The 18,731-nt window shown below is 36.1% G+C and overlaps 1 protein-coding gene across 2 annotated transcripts in view; it reads left to right on the top strand.

The window, feature by feature from the left end:
• Gnai3 (G protein subunit alpha i3) overlaps positions 1-18,731 on the top strand; it is a 37,725-nt gene that overhangs the window by 10,134 nt on the left and 8,860 nt on the right. For both annotated transcript variants that reach the window (XM_004853641.4, XM_004853640.3), the window contains 4 exons: positions 11,042-11,084; positions 11,337-11,478; positions 15,075-15,232; positions 17,322-17,450. In XM_004853641.4, coding sequence (XP_004853698.1) covers positions 11,080-11,084; positions 11,337-11,478; positions 15,075-15,232; positions 17,322-17,450 — 434 coding nt within the window. In that variant the 5' untranslated portion in view covers positions 11,042-11,079. The remainder of the gene's footprint in view (positions 1-11,041; positions 11,085-11,336; positions 11,479-15,074; positions 15,233-17,321; positions 17,451-18,731) is intronic.

Here is an 18,731-nt window from a genome sequence, read left to right on the forward strand (position 1 = left end):
AAAATTTAAACAAAACAAAACAAAACAGGCCTGGAGGTGTAGCTCAGAGGTAGAGTGCCCAGGTTCAATCCCCAGTATCACAAAACAAAAACAAAACATCTCTTTGAACAGGTAACTTGATTCAGAAATAGGAGATACAGTGTACCTCTGCTCGACAACTTATTTGTTCTATGATTTTGGAAAAGATGGCCATGTTTGTGTTTTTGTGGGAAAGATGGCTGTGGATGTGGTTGTCACGGTATACAGTTTGCAATCAAAAAACAAAATTTTGCCAAATGCTTCTGTTTGTGAACCAAATTGTTCACAAAGAAAAGTGTTTGTGAACTGAGGTACCACTGTATCTTGTAATATGAGGCAAAGAGCCTGGAAATTGGGAGATTGATCCTAATTTCTGAGCTTCATTTTTCTTTCTCTGAACTGGTGAGGGGTTTAAATTTATCATAGGGGTTCCTTGATTGTATAGTTAATATGTTAAACAGATGGAATATTTTATTTTATAAAATATGTTATAAAGAGGGCTATTTTTTGTGTTTCTTCTCTTATTGTTGAGTTTGATTGAAATTAGTTTATAGAATATAGTTAAAAACTGACATTACAAACCTGAAAGACATAAATAAGTACTCATATAAATGTTTGAAAGAGAGTACAAAGAAAACAAATTCTCTATCATGTGATTTTCCCTCAGTTTTAATTGTCTTCATTTTAGTATACAGTTCTTCTGCAGTGTTTAGCAAGTTGGAGTTATCCCTAAGCTTTTATCTGTCCAGGCTATCGGGTTACAGTACCTGCTTAATGATCAGCTTTATCATTTCTGTAATTCAGGCTGCTTGAACTGAGTAACAGTTGTGTTAGGATCACTGTTTAGTTGTGCTTTTTTTTTTTTTTTTTGGTACCAGGGATTGAACTCAGGTTCTTGCGCTTGCACAGCAGGCAGGCGAATGAATAGTTGTGCTTTTTGATAGTGTTGTATGTAAATGAAATATCTTATTTTTGCTCTTTAAGTTGTAACAGAAGTTAATGTATCTGATGTGAACTAAGCTAAAAAGGATACTTGGAACACCACATGTGTTTGGTTGTACTTGAATAGTGGCTGAGAGATCTTAGAAACAAGTTTGAGGAGAAGCTGGTCTTTAGACCTAAAGTTCCTTTGAAAGTCGATAATATTGATTGCTTTTCTAGCTGCTCATGTAATCTACCACTGTTGAATCAGGCATGTTTTGCCACAGTCAAAACATAGTCTATTTGTATATTTAAATTGTGTTTACATCTGCTTTTATTCATCTGGCCTATTGAAACGTACTATACTGGCCATATAGGGATCATTTAAACCAGACATTTACTATTAGCAAGGTAGTCTGATCTTGTCATCCTACAATTTTCTTATAATGAATGATTGTGTGACCTATTTGCACTATGTCAAATACTAAAAACTTCCTTTATCTTTTTGAATTGGATTTTAAAATTAAAGTAGTATTCCATTAAATTCTAAGAACTTGCTGTGGAAAAAGTACCTTTACACATATAAAACAGTATATAATCATAAATAATAAAGGAGTCTTCCACTGGATAATGCAATACTAAAAACCAAAAGCTCAATAAAAAGTAGCCATGACTAAATGCAGTGCAGTACCCTAGATTGGATCCTAGAGCAGAAAAAGAGTATTAGTGGAAAAACTACTGAAATTTAAATAAAGTTCATTAAATGAGTAACAGTGTTACAATTTTACAATTCACCACTATGATTTTAGAATCATTAGACCTAATATATTGGATGATTCTTGTATCAGGTCTTTCCCCTAATCCAATCATGGGGAAGAATGTGGCCCATATTGTGTGGGCCATTGCCCCTAAAGAATGGGGGAAGTACAGATTGTTTCTAGAAGGGAATTTATGGACAGGCAGATATTCTGAAATTTGAATATATCAATTTTATTTAAAAAATTTTATATGCTCCATAAGCCTTTTGGGTGATTGGTATGTGCGAAGAAAAATCTTTTTTTTTTTTTTTAAGAGACTCAAAGGGAGAGTAGGGCAGGGTTTGAGAGTTAGAGGAAATACTATTTTATTATTATTGTCATAGTTGTGGGGTGAGAATTGAAGGCATAGTCAGGAGTGGGTGTGTGGCTTCTTTTAATTGCCCACACTGAAAATTCCATCCATTGCAACTGGCATTTATAAAATATGATTGGGCAACTGCTGAATATCATAGAAACTCAAGCCATTCATTCCACAGATAATTTTTTTTTTTTTTCCACAGATAGCTATTAAGTGCCTACTCTGTCCTAGATTTTGCACTGGATTGGGGGAGTGGGCCGCAGAAAGAAGGCACTGTTTTGTGCTTTCAAGAATTATGCTTTTGAGTACTGGGCTAGTGAAGTTCCAGACAGGCACAAACCCAAATAATTAGAAAAATTTGTATTAGGGTTACAGTGTTTGATACTGTCATACAAGGCCAAGTTAAGCTTGGTTAGGGTGCTCCTAAGGGAGAAGTACACAGGCATGGGAGTGTTTTTCAGGTCATGCCAAAAGAATTTCATTACTGTTTTAATCAAAATCAAGAAAACTGGTGAACAACTTATGAAAAAAAGCTAGAAGATTAGGAGCAAGGAATATAGTCAAATGATTTTTTTTAGATTAGCCACAGGTGGCTAGAGGTAAAATGGGATGAGGTGGCTGGGAAGGAGAGTTTGGGGGTTCATTTTAGAAATTAATCTCAGAGATTGATGCTGAAAGTGAATAATCTTCACCAGAAAGTGGTGAAAGTGAAAAATCTGCTCCAGGATGGGAATAGCGGCTTTGTTCAGGAGGAAATGGAAAGGCTTCAACAACAAGGTGTTGTGGAACTTCAACAGGAGTTTCCCAGATGTTTATATATTGCAGAGGCCTGGCATGTTTAGAGGGCTAGTGGGCTAAGTGAAAAATTATTCTGGTATTTTAGGCTACAGAAACTTGATAATTTCACAAGGAAAACACATCTCTGATGTCTCCCACCAGACATAAATTCCTAAACTTATTTGTACTTGAAATCTCAAAGTCTTGTCTGTTCTAGACCCATAGGAGACATATTTGTTGAAAAAAATGAGTAACAATTTATATTTGCTCAATGATATTTTTCTCTTTAATTCTTCTTAACCTTTTCTTTAAACATTTTTTTGTTTTGTTTTGTTTTGAGACAGAATCTCACCGTGTGGTTCAGGCTGGCCTTGAACTCACTGTGTAGCCCAGACTGGTCTTGAACTGGCAATCCTCCTGCCTCAGCCCCCCAAGTGCTAGATTACAGGTGTGTGCTACCACTCCCAGCCCAATCTTTTAATGAATTAATAAGCAACTTTTTTTTGTATTAGGTGTAGTACCTTGATAATCATTTTTCGTGGTGTCATTTGAACCTTAATCTGAATTTTACTATTAGCTTAATATCTGTTAATAAAAACAATAAGTAGGAGTGATAGGTAGCTATTGGAAATAGCATGGGCTGTGTACCCGTGTCCCTGTGATCTTTAGTTGTAGGTATTCTTTTTTTCTCTTTTTTTAGAATAGTAATCTAACTTGAATGCTTGCTAGGTTGAGACTGTGTAACTTAGAGTATTCTGAAGCATGAATATAGGAGTTGGTATGCCACACCACTCTTCCTTCCTGTTGAGCACTCTTTAATTCTTTCTCCTCTTTGTCTCTTCTGGAGTAGGAGTGCATGTTGGACAACATGCTAAAAACTGCATTATGGTAGCTATTGTGAGTTCTTTTTTTTTTTTTTTGGTACCGGGGATCGAACTCAGGTCCTTCCGCTTTCGAGGCAGGCGGCGGAACCACTGAGCTAAATCCCCGGCCCTATTGTGAGTTCTTGAGTTGATAGGAAGATGTGGATCCATGGTTTCAGTGTTACAGTAGTTACAGTCATGGAATATTTTTGTTTGTTTGTTTTTGGTACTGGGGATTGAACTTGGGACCTTGCGCTTGCAAGGCAGGTGCCAGAACCACTGAGCTAAATACCCAGCCCAGTCATGGAATATTATAGAGCATAGGTATACCAGACCCCTTTAGATTGTATATATAAGGAGGTAGATAGGCATTGTGAAGATAGGAACTTTTCCTAGTCACACAGTTAGACGTGTCAGAGCTATAGTAGTAAAATACATTTTTTCATTAGAATTTATTACTACAGGATGTCACTAGCTAAAAAAATTTCTAAGCCTCCTGTGTTGTAAATGTTTTGCCAGTTGGATAGAAAAAAAAGTCCAGTGTATTTACTGACCAAGCATTCAACTTTCTGTGGAGGAGGTTGAGTTTAGTTACATGTTTCCATGTGTATGATAATGGGCCTGTACAAGAGAGAGTCTTGATCTAGCAGCACTGGCTAGAGGATTATCCAACAATAGCATCATTCTGGGACTTAGCTTTCCACCTCCAGAAGAGGGGCTCTGCTCATTTTATAAACTGGAAGTTTCAAGATTTCTCCATAGAAACAAGTGTTTAAAAAAGAAAAGGAGGTGTTTGGTGCCACTGCTACGTGTACTGTCACAAGTAGTGATGGTACAAAGACCTATGAGGAAACTTTAAGGAAAAGCTATCTTAGAGGCAAACGTGGGTGAAAAGTATGTGAGAGAGGTAGTAGGCAGGGCTAAAAATATATTTAAGGAAGAGAATGTTTTTGTTCCTCAGAGTAGGGTGGAAAAAAATGACTAATACTTTGATAGTATGCTATAGATTTTAATTTATAAATTGCTGTTAGTATGTGTAACTATAGATTCCACCTATGGTTTTAGTATTGTGAAACAGTTGCTGAATAGTTACATCATTTCTACTGGGATTTTTACCCAACATCAGTGTTGAAGGAGCTTTGATTAAATAAAACTTTAGCAGCCTTAATGTTACCTGGTGATATTCTGAACAGTGAAAATACATCCACAAATAATAGCTGGCTAACTTTTATTTGCCAGGCACTGTTCTAAGCATTTTCTGTTGATCTCTGTTTGCAGATAAGGAAATCCATCGTGCTTGAAGGCACACAAGTAGAAAACTGTGTAATATGCTCATGTACTTTTCTTTGTACTGACTTTAGTCAGATAGGGAAAAAAAAGTCATCAAGTGACCATAATTTTGAGTATCAGGCATTTCACAGAGTTAACTTTTTAGATCATCTGTGAGCTGAATGAGTTTACTCATATATGATAATGTTTATATTAGCAATTATATTCACTGGCCTTGGTTTTTCTTTTTTTGTTTGTTTGTTTGTTTTGGTACTGGGGATCGAACTCAGGTCCTTGTGCTTGTGAGGCAGGCGGAGGAACCACTGAGCTAAATCCCTGGCTCTGGCTTTTTTTTTTATGGTCTTGCAAAGAAATCATCACCATCTCTCCTTTTTTTATACCCGGAATGTATTATATTTTATGTGTGTAGGGGCTTATAAGGAGTTTTTTAAAAATAAAATTAATAAATTTAGGTAAGTACAGTGATTCTACAGTTAAGTAAGCACTAATGAGTTGTTTTTCATCTAACAATGTTGGTGATTATGAATCTAACTGTACCATACTTTTTGTTCTTCTTTTTTTTTTTTTTTTTGGTACCAGGGATTGAACTTGGGTCCTTGCACCTGCAGGGCAGGCAGTGGAACCACTAAGCTAAATTCCTGGCTGTTCTTGATTGTTCATGAAGATTTCCAAAATTAATTCTAACTCTTTAATCTCAGTAGATTGCCTTGCCTCTTTTATTGAGAATGGGACCATCTAACTTACCTTTCTACCTTTTTATTTCAAAAATCTCTATAACTTTACCTCTCATTCTTTCTTTCTGTTACTGTAAGGTATACTTTACATATAGATACTGTTTTTTGTTTTGTTTTGTTTTGTTTTTGGTACCAGGGATCCAACTCGGGTCCTTGTGCTTGCGAGGAAGGCGGTGGAACCACTGAGCTAAATCCCTGGCAAGTAGATACTGTTTTAAAGATAGTGTTTTTGTGTTTAACAGATCTTATCCCCTCCTGTTTCAGGGACCTTTCCAACTTTTTCTTTTGCTATACAGCCCACACCCTGCTCAGTGACATCCCTTCTGCCTACAGAGAGGCCTCTTTATTTCTTCCCTAGGTCACAGATAGTCTGCAGTAGTCAACATCTTTCCCATTTTTTGTATCCTGTTATTTCCATGGTGGATTAAAGATGGGCAAATGAATCTCCCCTTAAATACGTGATGCATTTTTTAAAGAATATGGGCAAAAAGATGTAGATAAAATTGGGAAGTTCTAAACACCATGTAAGTGGTGGGAGAGGAAGGTGAGACATGGGAAGTAGTTTGGGGAAAATGGAAGAGCTAGATACTACTGAGAGAGAGAGCTTACTGGAACATTGGAACACAGAAGATTGAGATAAAACTAAAGTGCATAGACCTAATAGTGCTTTAGTGCTCACTTCGGCAGCCCATATACTAATAAGAATGCTTTACAGAATATGTTTGAAGAATTTGGAGAATTACTATATAAACGGATGACTTTTAAATGTAGTACCATTTGAGGGCTGGGAATTTAGCTCATTGGTTCTGCCACCTGCCTCACAAGCACGAGAACCTGAGTTCGATGCCCGGTACAAAAAAAAAAGTACCATTTGAAAATGAAAAGGGAGATGGGCTTTGAACTGAAAGTTTGAGAAAATTACAGCATTAAGTTATAGCAGTAAAGTATAATAGGCACAGTGTCAGGCTTAGACATATGAATAGAAAAGATGAATTTGAGAAACATATAAGAGAAGATTTTTGTTACAGCTTGGTAAGGAGAGCAGAGTATGTTCCAGATGAGTCTTAGTACTTGGAAGACTAGAAGCCATAGTCATCTAGAAGCCAAATGTGTCAGAGACTTTTCTTTTTCCTTGAGGGAGGGTTTCTCCCTTTGTAGTTCAGGCTGGCCCTGAACTCACTATGTAGCCCTGGCTGTCTTCGAACTTGGGACGATCCTCCTGCCTCAGCCTCCTGAGTGCTGGGATTCCAGGCAAAGACTTTTGATACAAAGTGACTCACTCTTTATGTTTATAAAATGCCTAGGAATACCTGCTAAGACAAATCTTGTATTATAGTTCTGTGGGCAGGTAAGAGGTGACTTCTTTAATGAGGTGGAACTGTATGCTTAATAAAAGCTTAGAGGAATATATGGAGTCTGCCAAAAGAAAATGTATACACACTTCAGGTAAAGAAAAGCTTGTATAAATACTTTAATACTAAATTTATTGAGACATCATGAATTTAATCCAAGTTACCTTTAACCTCTTCAATTGCAAGAGGTGCTCAAAGTGCTGGCCATTAGCTTCCAGGCATTTGTTAGTGTGGCAAATGGTTGCTTGGGTAACCCTGGTCATTGAGAACGCTGCACATGCATTTTCAATTTCTTCTCTAAGGGCCAGCAGTGCAGTGGGTTTTCTGTGATACACACCATCCTCTAGGGTCCCCCTAAATGAGGGTAACATCATCTGTTTTCCTTTCCCTGAAGTGTGTATACATTTTTTGGAGGATTCTGTATACAGTGTTATGATAAAAAGAAGGGCAAGCTGGTACTCTGCCACCCTACTCCCACCCGTTCTGGGAATGGGACTCACGGGCTCACATGTGCTGGGCAGAGTGCCCTGCCATTGAGCTATGTCCCTAGCTCCAAACAGGCATTTTCCAAGGGAGTCTTAATGAGATAGGTTGAAATTGATACTGAGATTAATAGATTTGTTGATTATATCATTCAGAATAATTTGACATTCAGAATAATTCAGAATAATAATGGTAGAAGTTCTGTTTTCAATATATAAAATAATGGTACACATCACTTCATTAACCTATACTTAATGTAATAGGTCCTACTAATATGGAATAATCTTGAAATTCTATGTTTTAAATAATTTATTCTATAACTGGTATACATTTGTATCTCTTCTCCAGAATTGAATCCTTAGTTTTTCTAGATTTACTTAGGAGAATTTACTTCTTTCTAACAGTGTTACAAGAAAGTCACTGTGTGCCAGGGATGTAGCTCAGTGGTGCTGTGCCTGCCTGGCAAGCTCAACGTCCTGAGTTCTATCCCTGCTGGGGGGGCGGGGCCAGTCACTGTGTGCTACTCAGATATTAACTGTATGGTGCTACCCCTGATTACCAGCTATAATAAACAGCAGAACAATCATATGTAAATATAATTTTTGATTCTGTAAGAATGTAGTTGTCTAGAATTTTTATATTATTTGAATTTTATTTTAGCTTTTTTTCTTTTTTGGTACTGGGGATCGAACTCAGGTGGCGGAACCACTCAGCTAAATCCCTGACCCTTATTTTAACATATTTTTGGTTGATAAAATTGAGAAATATTTAAAAAGGATCATGCTTATTAGTCACTTCTTTTTTCCAGCAATATTAATTTGAGTAATAATTTATATCAGACTCAGTTTGAGATCCTGGGAATACAGGAATGAATAAGCCCTTAGGGAATTTATATATTAATGGAGAAGATAGGAAATCTGTCATATGAAGAAGTGATGCATACTATGAAAAAAATGTAACACAGGGTTAGGGAAGAATGTGATGAATTGGGATCTATTTAGATAGATTAGCCAGGGAAGGCTATTTTGAGGGAAGCAGAAATGTGGGTGAAGAAGAAAATTTTGCAAAAATTATCACAGGCAGAAGGAACAGTAAATGTAGAGACTGAGTCAGGATGTAGCTTTGTGAGAACCAGTTTAGTATGTTGAAGGAAAACCAGGAAAGCTGGTCTGACAGGGGCACTGAGAACAAAGTAGAGATTAATAGGAAATGAGTATAAGAAGTTAGGCAGGGACCACAGTATATTGGACCTTACAAGGCATTTTGAATGTAATCGGAGGCCATGGGCCAACTCCAGCCAGAGTTGTGACATGATTTAATTTACTTTTTATACAGTTTATTCCACTAAGTAGCAAACTGACTATATGAAAAGCAAGTTCTAAAGTACAGGCCCATTTAGGAGGGTTTTGCAGTGGTCTAGGCCTGTGGTTTCTAGTGTGCAAGGAACAAACTGTTTAAAACCATATTCAGTTGTATTATTAATTTTTTTAAATTAAACTACTAAAATTCAATATATCTGTGGACACTAGAGCCCCCATATCATCTGCGTGTTAGTCACAAGTCACTTGCCAATTTTGGTAAGCAACTGGATGAATACTAGTACCATCTACTGGGATAAGACTGAAGGAGGAACTTGTTTTAAGGTTCTGTGAGGAATCATTAATTCAGTTTTGGGCATTTGGAGTTTGTGGTGCCTACTAGATGTCTAATGTAATTTGTCAAGTAAGTAGTTTTGATATATGAGTCTGGAGCCAAGGTTAGAAACCAAGATTGTAGGTTTAAATTTTGGAATCTTTAACATAGAGGCAGTATACACCAATTTGGAGCCAAACTGTGTGAATGTAAATTTTAATTCTTCCACTTTTTGTGTAATTATGGGTATATTACTTGTCCTCTCTCTGCTTCACTTACCTGATCTCTAAAATGAGGATAATACCTGCTTCATGGAGCTGTAAGGATTAAATTAGTTAATACAGGCAAAGTGCTTGACACAGTCTGCATGTCTCACTAGATGTTTATTACCAGTTTATGAGTGGTATTTAAATCTGTGAAATTAGATGTGATAACTTAGAGAATGAGTGTAGGCAGAGAAAATGACCAAGGAAGGAGCTCTGAAACAATACAGGATTTAGAATTTAGAAACCAGAGAGTGGAGACTGAGAAGGAGTGACAACTGGGAAGGTGTGGTGGCTGGAATCTTGCCTAGAGAAGAAAATATTTCAATGGGGATAAGTCATCAACTTGAACAAATTCTGCTTGAGATGAGGATAGAGAAATGACCATTAGGTTTGTTAAAATTGAAAAGTGTTTTCAGTTGAGTGGTAAGGATGTAAGTCTGATTAGAATGGTAAAGGGGAAAATTGAAGGTGCTGTAAAATTGGAGACAGTGAGTATAGGTGACATGGTAACAGTTTTACTATAAAGAGGGGTAGGGAAAATGGAGTAGTAGTTAAAGGAAAATAAGTGGGGCCATGAAAAAGGTAGCGGCAGGGACATGTGTTGTTCAAGATAAAAGTACAGCAAGAAAAGAGAAAAATCAGTGACATTTGAATGATACAGGAAATTATAGCAGCCATGACCTTGAGAGGTAAAATAAAGTAGATAAGAATATAGAAATGGGTTAGTCTCTAAGACTTTGGGAGAGACAGTTCATCCATTGGTGAAGATAGAAAATACTAACAAGAGATGTGGATAGTTTGCTAGATTTTGGCTCTGAAAATATGAAGTAATTTTTTTCTGATTGTGGGGGCAGGATCATCAGCTGAGAGTCAAAGGTAGAGAGGGGTTTGTAATATTGGACAGAGGGGAGGTGATATTGAAAGAGGCATTTTGAAAGATGGGAGAATGAATTGCCTAGGAAGATCTAGCAGGCAGATTATCAGAGTTCAGAAGCTCTCTTTGACATTTGTTCTTGATCATTAGCCTAGCGATTCGAATTGGCCAAGGAGGGAAGTGTAGTCTGGAGGGGATATATAGAGAGTAAAAAGGTGGTGACCCCAATCCTTTTTCTGCTTCTGCTTTGAACTTCTTTAGTTCCATGACTTGGAGAGTTGCTCCTGGAACATTCCTCAAGTCCATGGGCAGGCAGTCACAGAGGAATTAATTAAAAAAGAAAAAAAAGTTCTAGACCAAAAATAATCATTTCATTTTTGCCTATGTTCAGTGGGTGTATCTTGATGTTTTATAATGAGTTACTAGAAATATTTATGTTAGTGTCTCTGCTTGAGTATGCCTGTTTTACACAAATATTATCAAACAGGCTCTGGGTCACTTTCAATAGATTATAATTTGTTGCTAAGTTATATAAAGACAGCAATATTATCTATAAGAGAACTAACTCAACAGTCTTTCCCGATTGACATAAAAGCCTCACCAGTAGTTTCCCTAGGACCTGTGGCTTCTATTAGTGTAGTTATCACTCATGCTGATTTCATGGTTTTGTTTTTGATTATAGAGAAATTCAAATTCTGGTTTTGTTTTCTTTCAGGTGCTGGAGAATCTGGTAAAAGTACCATTGTGAAACAGATGAAGTAAGTTGGAACCTGGCTTTTTTTTTCTTTTTTTTTTGAGACAGGGTCTCGTTATATGGTTGAGGCTGGCCTTGAACTCATAGTGATCTCCTGCCTCAGCCTCCCGAGTGCTAGGATTACAGGAATTTGCCACCACGCCCGGCTGGAACCTGGCTTTTTATAAGCCTACATTTCCTCCTAATGTGTGAAAAGTCTTTTGAATATTTTCATTTAGGTCAGTGGTATTGACTTGTGGTTTTCTTGTTTTTAAAGAATCATTCATGAAGACGGCTATTCAGAAGAAGAATGTAAACAATATAAAGTAGTTGTCTACAGCAATACTATACAGTCCATCATTGCAATCATAAGAGCCATGGGACGGCTAAAGATTGATTTTGGGGAAGCTGCCAGAGCAGTAAGTATTTCTCATTTCCTGTCCACTTTGATTTTATTCAGTAGATACAGTTAAGTTAAGCAAAGTTTGCATCATGTTTTGGGGAAATGAATTTAAGCAACAAGATAAGATGTACCAAAGTACTGTGTGCTCATTTGAGAAGTGTTGGGAGTATGCTTTAGAAGATACAGTTTTAGATTACCATTACAAGAAGAGTCTAGGAAATGGGATTCTGTGGATAGATACACTGTAAGTTTCTGTGATGAGTGTTCTATTCATTTGCTTTTGTAGCACCACTGACTTTATAATAATAATTATAATTATAGTAAATTAAAATAATTAAAAAAATATTGACATGATATGTATCTCTGCTTTCAAAGTTACAGAGATTAAGGCAAAAACCAATCTCCAAGCAGAAACTCTGTAAGGACATGAACACTAAGTCCAAATGATAGAGGAGATTTTCAGGAATTCAAGAATATTATATCCCTATATTACATTGGACCATATGCTATAGAATTGGATTACACTATGTCCTGCCATAATTTTTTAGTGCTTTGCACATACCACATATTTAAAAGTTGCACTGATTAATTGTAATATCACTTAGTGGACATTGAAGGTCTAGTTTGTAAATTAGGGTGCTTGATGCCATTGGAGAGAGGGTCAAAATGAAGGCAGAAGATCTTTTATGTTAGCATCAGTTAAATTTCAAGAAAAAGCTAGGAAGTATAGAATTATTTTCTAGAACTTAGGGAGTCATCAGCTCTATTTATTGTGTCATACTTAGGTACCATGGAAAAATAAGAGGAATTGACTTGAGTTAACTTAGGAACTCTTTTAAGATATATAACTTATCAAATGCAAATTAATATTCAATAAATAAGTGGGAAATTGTTGAAGGGAAAAATACTAAAAGGGTAGTCATAGTTCAATGATAGTAGGCTAGGAAATATCTTAGAAGTGGTATAAGGAAAGAGGAGCTAGATTAATGGTTGTAAAATAATGGTAGGGAATAGTAGCAAAAAAGAAAATGGGAAATATGTCAGTGTGACTTTTGAATTTTTATAAAAAGGTTTACTGAATTACATAATTTAGAGGGTTTTTTTGGGGTGGAGGCAGTGCTGGGGATTGAACTTGGGGCCTAGTGTGCTCCCTGTCACGTAACTTTACTTCTCTGTTGTAGTTGTTTGATAACTGGTCAGTAATATTGTATTTATTTTCTTCCCTCTTTTTGTTGGCTTTTTGTCCATGTTATTTACTTCTCTTAGTTTCTGTTTTTTCCTTTTATTTTATTTTTTCTTGCTGTCTCTCCTTTTATTTTTCACTTTTATGTCCTTTATCAGATGTGTTGTCAGTAATCTTTGTTTTCTGATACTCTTGTTTTACTGGACGTAGTTGATGTTGTTAATCCCTCAGGCCTCCTCATTTAGCTTTCCAATATCTACCTATTCTAATCTACATTTCTATGTAATTTTAAAATTTTCTTTTTCCTTTTATATGTAAGGATTTATATTTTCAGTTTCTCTCTTCCTCTGTTTTTTGGGGGTTTTTTTTGGTTGGTTAGAAAGTGAATGGAAAAGAATAGAGCAGGGTGTGGGATAGGTTCCTTCTTCATGTCTGTTTAAGGATGGAAGTATGAAGTTCATTGTGAAGAGGAGCCTCTTTATAGACCTATAGAGAGAATTTATTGTGGGGAAGCAAGGGGATGTTAGTGAAAGAGATTAAGTGCTAAGGGAACAAAGGTTTCCTCCTAAAAGAATGTGTACAGGGTCAAGACAGCAAAAATATGTAGTAATAGCTCCCTCTATGTTGAAGTTTCTAAAATTAGAATATCATGTTATTTAAGAAACTAATCTTTAATGAGATTATTTGAATATCTCTATGTGTATAGCTCAGATTTCAGAATGAAGGGATTATAAAATCTTCAAGTGTTAGATAAAGCAGTATACAGTGCCATGTATTTTGAAGGACTTGATCACTGTTGTGTTTGGCAATTTGTGTAATGCTTAAACTTTTCTCAATTATTTGTTCCTTTGTTAAAATTTTTTTATCTTTGAAGGCTGATAGCTCAGTGGTACAGAGCTTATCTAGCATACACAAGGCCCTGGTTTGATCCCTAGCACCACCAACAATTGGGGAGTGGGGGAAGAGGGTGGATTAACTTTGAAAAGTTTAGTCTAAAATACTACTAGTAAGAGCACAAGGCAGGATCTTAAAGAGGGAATATTACTAAGCAAAAGCTGTAAGACTGAAGATTTGGAGTTTGGCAAAATTAATTTGAGTGCATGGGTGGGTATTTTGTTTTGGTTAGGTAGATGCACAAGTTCTTGTTACGTACAAGTTTTAGGAGATTTTGGTAGTGATTTCATCTGTGGCCTGAATTGCTTTTTGCTTGTTAATTTATTTTGTCTTGATGACTACTTAAAATACAGATAATTATTCCTTTCCTCTTTACTTTTTCTTTACACATTATGTAGGTGTGTGTGTTTTTTTAAATATCTTTTGTTTTTGTAGTTACTTGGAATCACTTAAGGTAAATAGTAGATTAGGTGAGGGAAATCATTCCTTGAGAACTGTGTTTATCTTTAAACTGACAAGCAGGGATAGTTACAATAAAGGAAAACAATGAAAATTCTAGTAGCTGTTCTCTGACCTCTCTACCTCTCATGTATTTTAAGCTTTAAAATGATACTACTTATAGAACTGTCTGTGACTCATGACATTTTGATCCCATCTGCCTTTTGTTTCTTCCTTTTTCTCTTGCTGCCTTTTCCTACTCTCTTAGAGCATTATTCCTTTGGGGAAAATATACAGACTGACTTTTTCCTTGAGGGGTTTATTTTTCCCACTAGGCTTCCAAAGGCTCCTTAAGTGCCTCAGTCTCCTCCTCTTCCTGTTCTGCTGCCTGAGCTTTAACTTTTCCTTTAAACTTGATAATATTTTACCCTGTCTGACATGTTTAGATTTTACCTCCTATGTGCTAATCTTTTTATTTCTATTTTTATTGTAGGCATCCTTTAACAGAATGGGAACATATTTCTGTGTTTTTCTCACAGACTGTTTTTTTCTGTCAATCAAGACTAACCAGGATAGAGATTTATGAACCAATCTGAAAAGATCTTTACTAAGAATGGTGGTGTATGGAGAAATAGAAAGCAGCAAATCACTTTTCAGCTCAGTTCTAGACATAGAACTGTAGGGAATGAAAAGGGAAAGAATTATAAATTCTCTCATAGTGCTCTGCCTGGAAGGGTCTCTGTAATGCCTTTTTTTTTTGGTACCAGGGATCAAACTTAGGTCCTTACGCTTGCATAGCAGGTCGTGAAACCACTGAGCTAAATCCCTGGCCCTGTAATGCCTTTTTTTTTTTTTCCTGTAATGCCTTTTTAAAACTACAATATAGAACCCCAGGATTTAGCTCAGTGGCGCTGCGCCTGCCTCTCAAGCACAAGGTTCTGAGTTCCATTCCTGGTACTGCCAAAAGTCCCCCCCCCAAAAAAAAAACCCCAAAAACTGCAGTGTGCCTAGTGTGCATGTGTGTATAGAGCTTTCTTTAGGTCTTAAAGAAATGGAGAATTATATGTGTGTCTTTTTCTCTTACCTCCTTTCTTCAGGATGATGCTCGGCAGTTATTTGTTTTAGCTGGCAGTGCTGAAGAAGGAATCATGACTTCAGAACTCGCAGGAGTGATTAAACGGTTATGGCGAGATGGTGGGGTCCAGGCATGCTTTAGCAGATCCAGGGAATATCAGCTCAATGATTCTGCCTCATAGTAAGTATTTTTTCTTTGAAACTGTAACAGAAAATAACTTGATGACCCTAGAGAAAGTTCAGTGCCCATCCTTAGGGAAATATTTAAGTAATAGAAATACTTAGAACTCTAGAGCATCCTTTGTAAAGATTGTCTCAGTTTAGAATGATAGGGGCTTTGGTTGTTTATATGACTTGTAGAAAAAAGTTTCCTCTTGGAATGTAAATTGGAGATTTGGCACCAAAAAATTAGCTCCACGGTATGCTTATCATAAGTGAGGATATGCTTGTTTCGGCAGCACATAGAAGAAAGTGAGGAGAAACATCTAGTATAGCTAGATCCTGGATCTCTTCCAACTCAGTAAGCTCCATCTGTATAACAGCTTGGCACTGATAGCCATCCAGAGAGGGAAATTAAAATCGTGACATCCCTTTTTATGCAGCCAACTCTGTGCATGTGGGCTGCATCCTGGATTTCTTTGGTACTAGTGACCACTTACAAATCTTTTGCCAGCTCATAATAATAGACTGTATAGAAAGAGAATGTTGAGTCATAGAATGAAGCAAGGCATGTTTGTCAAGGAAAATCTCTTGGATGTTAGTTTTAGAGAATTAGTAATTAATAACTTCATCTATTGTATGTGATCTCATTTTGATCCTTTATATATATTTATTTGTAAGACTTTTTTCCAGTGTACTGAGGGGGTTGAGCACTTGTTACTTGTATCCCTCTTTGTACTAGATGAAAGTGCTTTTAAATGTTAAAGTATTTTCTCCAATATTATTTTCCTACTCTTCCTATCCTCATGCTATCATTACTTGTTATAAAAAGGAAATAATTGATAAAATTACTTACTCTTTCAGTGAAAATGACTTTAAAAACATTTCAGGATTTTTACTGACCTAAAATAACATTTTTTGTTTTGTTTTGTTTTTTGGTACCGGGGATCAAACTCGGGACCTTGAGCTTGTGTGGCAGGCGCTGGAACCACTGAGCTAAATCCCCGGCCCTAAAATAACATTTTTTAGTTAACAGGTTTTGGTCACTTGGACAGTTTTCCCAGTGATCATCAAAAGCATATTTTTATAGCATTTAAAAATATCATACATTCACTAAGCTCAGAATTATTTTTTTTTTGTGGGTTTTTTTTGGTACTGGGGATCGAACTCGGGACCTTGTGCTTACAAGGCAGGCGCCGGAACCACTGAGCTAAATCCCTGGCCTGAGAATTGTTTAACTACATGTGATTCATAGAGTTGTGTGCCCCTCCCTCCCCAACAATTGTTCCTTTAAGCCTTATTTTTTTTTAACATTAATGATAGTATTTGGTTTTATACATTTTTAATGATTCACTTATATTGGTGCCACCTGTTCTTCAGTTTTCTAGCCTGGAATTAGTGAAGAATTTAGCTTTGAAGCAGTCTTTTAATTATTCCACTGAACAAATTAAACTTTATTTACAATTTGTTTATGGGTTAGGTTTCAAAAACAGAGCTGGAGTTGTAGCTCAGTGTTAGAGCTCTTGCCTAGCATGTGCAAGGCCCTGGATTAGATCCCTAACACTGCAAAAACAGACCTAAGAACACTATTTCCAATCCTGCTTCCTAAATGAAAACAAACTATTCTTTTTGAGTGTAATTCTCTTTTTTTTTTTTAATTCTCTTCTTAATTTAGGTAATTCAAATTAATTCTCTAATGTTCTGTCAAGTGGTTAAATAGCAAATGAGCTATTAGGCTTAAGTGTCTTGGACTAATAATAACACTGTCGTGTTGTTTTTAAATTTTGCCTTCACAATGTAATTTTACAGAATAAAGACTACTTTTATTGTTTTTTTGTTTTTTTGTTTTTTGGTATCAGGGATTGAACTCAGATCCTTGCACTTGCAAGTCAGGTGGCAAAGACTACTTTTATTAGTGTATGTAGAACATATTTTAATTGTCCCGTGTGGACACTTTTTTTCATAATCATTCTATAATGCTGAAGATCTGGTTTTGTTCTTCCACTTTAGTGACAGGTTCAGAATCTACTTTTGGCAAGGAACTAGTTTGTTGACTTGCTGTGCACATAGCTGGCTTTACCAGGTTAAAAACAAATGTGTATTTTATTTAGTTACCTAAATGATTTGGATAGAATATCACAAACCAGCTACATTCCAACTCAGCAAGATGTTCTTCGGACAAGAGTGAAGACCACAGGCATTGTGGAAACACATTTCACCTTCAAAGACCTATACTTCAAGTAAGTCACTAGCCTTTTTGCTAGATGTGCCTAACACAAAATACTTTAGTTAGCATCTCCTAACCAGGGTAAAATTTCTCTAAGCAAGATTCTTTGGCATAGGAACTTAACATTTTCATTAGCCATTATCTGAATGTTTTAACGGGTTTGGGAGCATTCTTTTTTCTGCAAATAGCATCAAATATTTGTGTGTATTTGGAGGAAATTAAATTGTAGCTCACCAATAGAATTAATCATTACCAGTTTGTGGTTTTAATTTTATTCTTTTCAGCTTTTTTGTTAGGTGTGAAAACAAACAAGTGTTGAATATTTGTTTAGAAGGATAGCGACAATACTAAATGGATAGAAAATAGGCTTTTTTGTTTAGTTACGTGCCTTTTATCTGCTTTTTTGATATTAAAATACAAATTCTTTTCTTAACTGTCACCTCTTTCTTACTGGTTGACTTTAATGGCATAAAGCTGGTGTTGGCATGGCTGTTGGATTAATTAGTGCATGACGTTATGTACAACTAAGTTCTTAGTATAATGCAGAATGGAAAATGGGTTTGAGCTTAGAGGATATTTGGGTGCAGTGTGATGATATAAGCAGTGATTGGTTTATAGAGAGAAAATTTTAATTTTCTAAAATGATTTTCCCATGACATTGGTAATGCTAATGCCAGAGCTCGTTTCTGTGTTAACGGGCTTTTATAAATACTAGAACTGTGTTTTTGGCTCCCATTTTCTGCTTCTGTGACCTTCAAGATTAGGACTAAATCTTTTCCCTTCAATACATGATGTACTTTTTAGTTACTTCATTATGCTTTATGTAGAATATGATAGCATTATTGTACACAAGGGTGACTGCTACCTCAGATCTTCTCAGGTTTCTTTTCTCTGAAAACAGTTGATCCCCAGGTCTTGTGAAATCTACACATGATTTACATATTACTAGGTACTGGTTGAGATCTTGAAATCTCAGTTCACCAAACCAAGTTTAAAACTTAGTGCAGGATAATAGCAGTTCAGCTGAATGTTTTTAGACAGACTCCCTGCTTCTCTTTGATATGAATGAATTTAACAAGTGGATTATCCTGTGAAACCAACAGGAATGAGATGTCTCCTTGTGTACTGTAAAATTAGTGATTCATTTATGATTGAATTTTTTGATTATTTAATGAGGGAAACTTTTTTTAGGAAACTTTTTTTTTGATGTTGTCATAGATTGGTCTTTAATTAGGTAAATCTTGTCTTTCTATGCTGAAATCAGTAGCCAAATCAAAGTACCACACCCACTTTA

This window comes from Heterocephalus glaber, unplaced genomic scaffold (genome assembly GCF_053883595.1).
Source record: "Heterocephalus glaber isolate CG9 unplaced genomic scaffold, H.glaber_assembly_v1.0 deba00001442, whole genome shotgun sequence".
Classification (NCBI taxonomy): Eukaryota; Metazoa; Chordata; class Mammalia; order Rodentia; family Bathyergidae; genus Heterocephalus; species Heterocephalus glaber.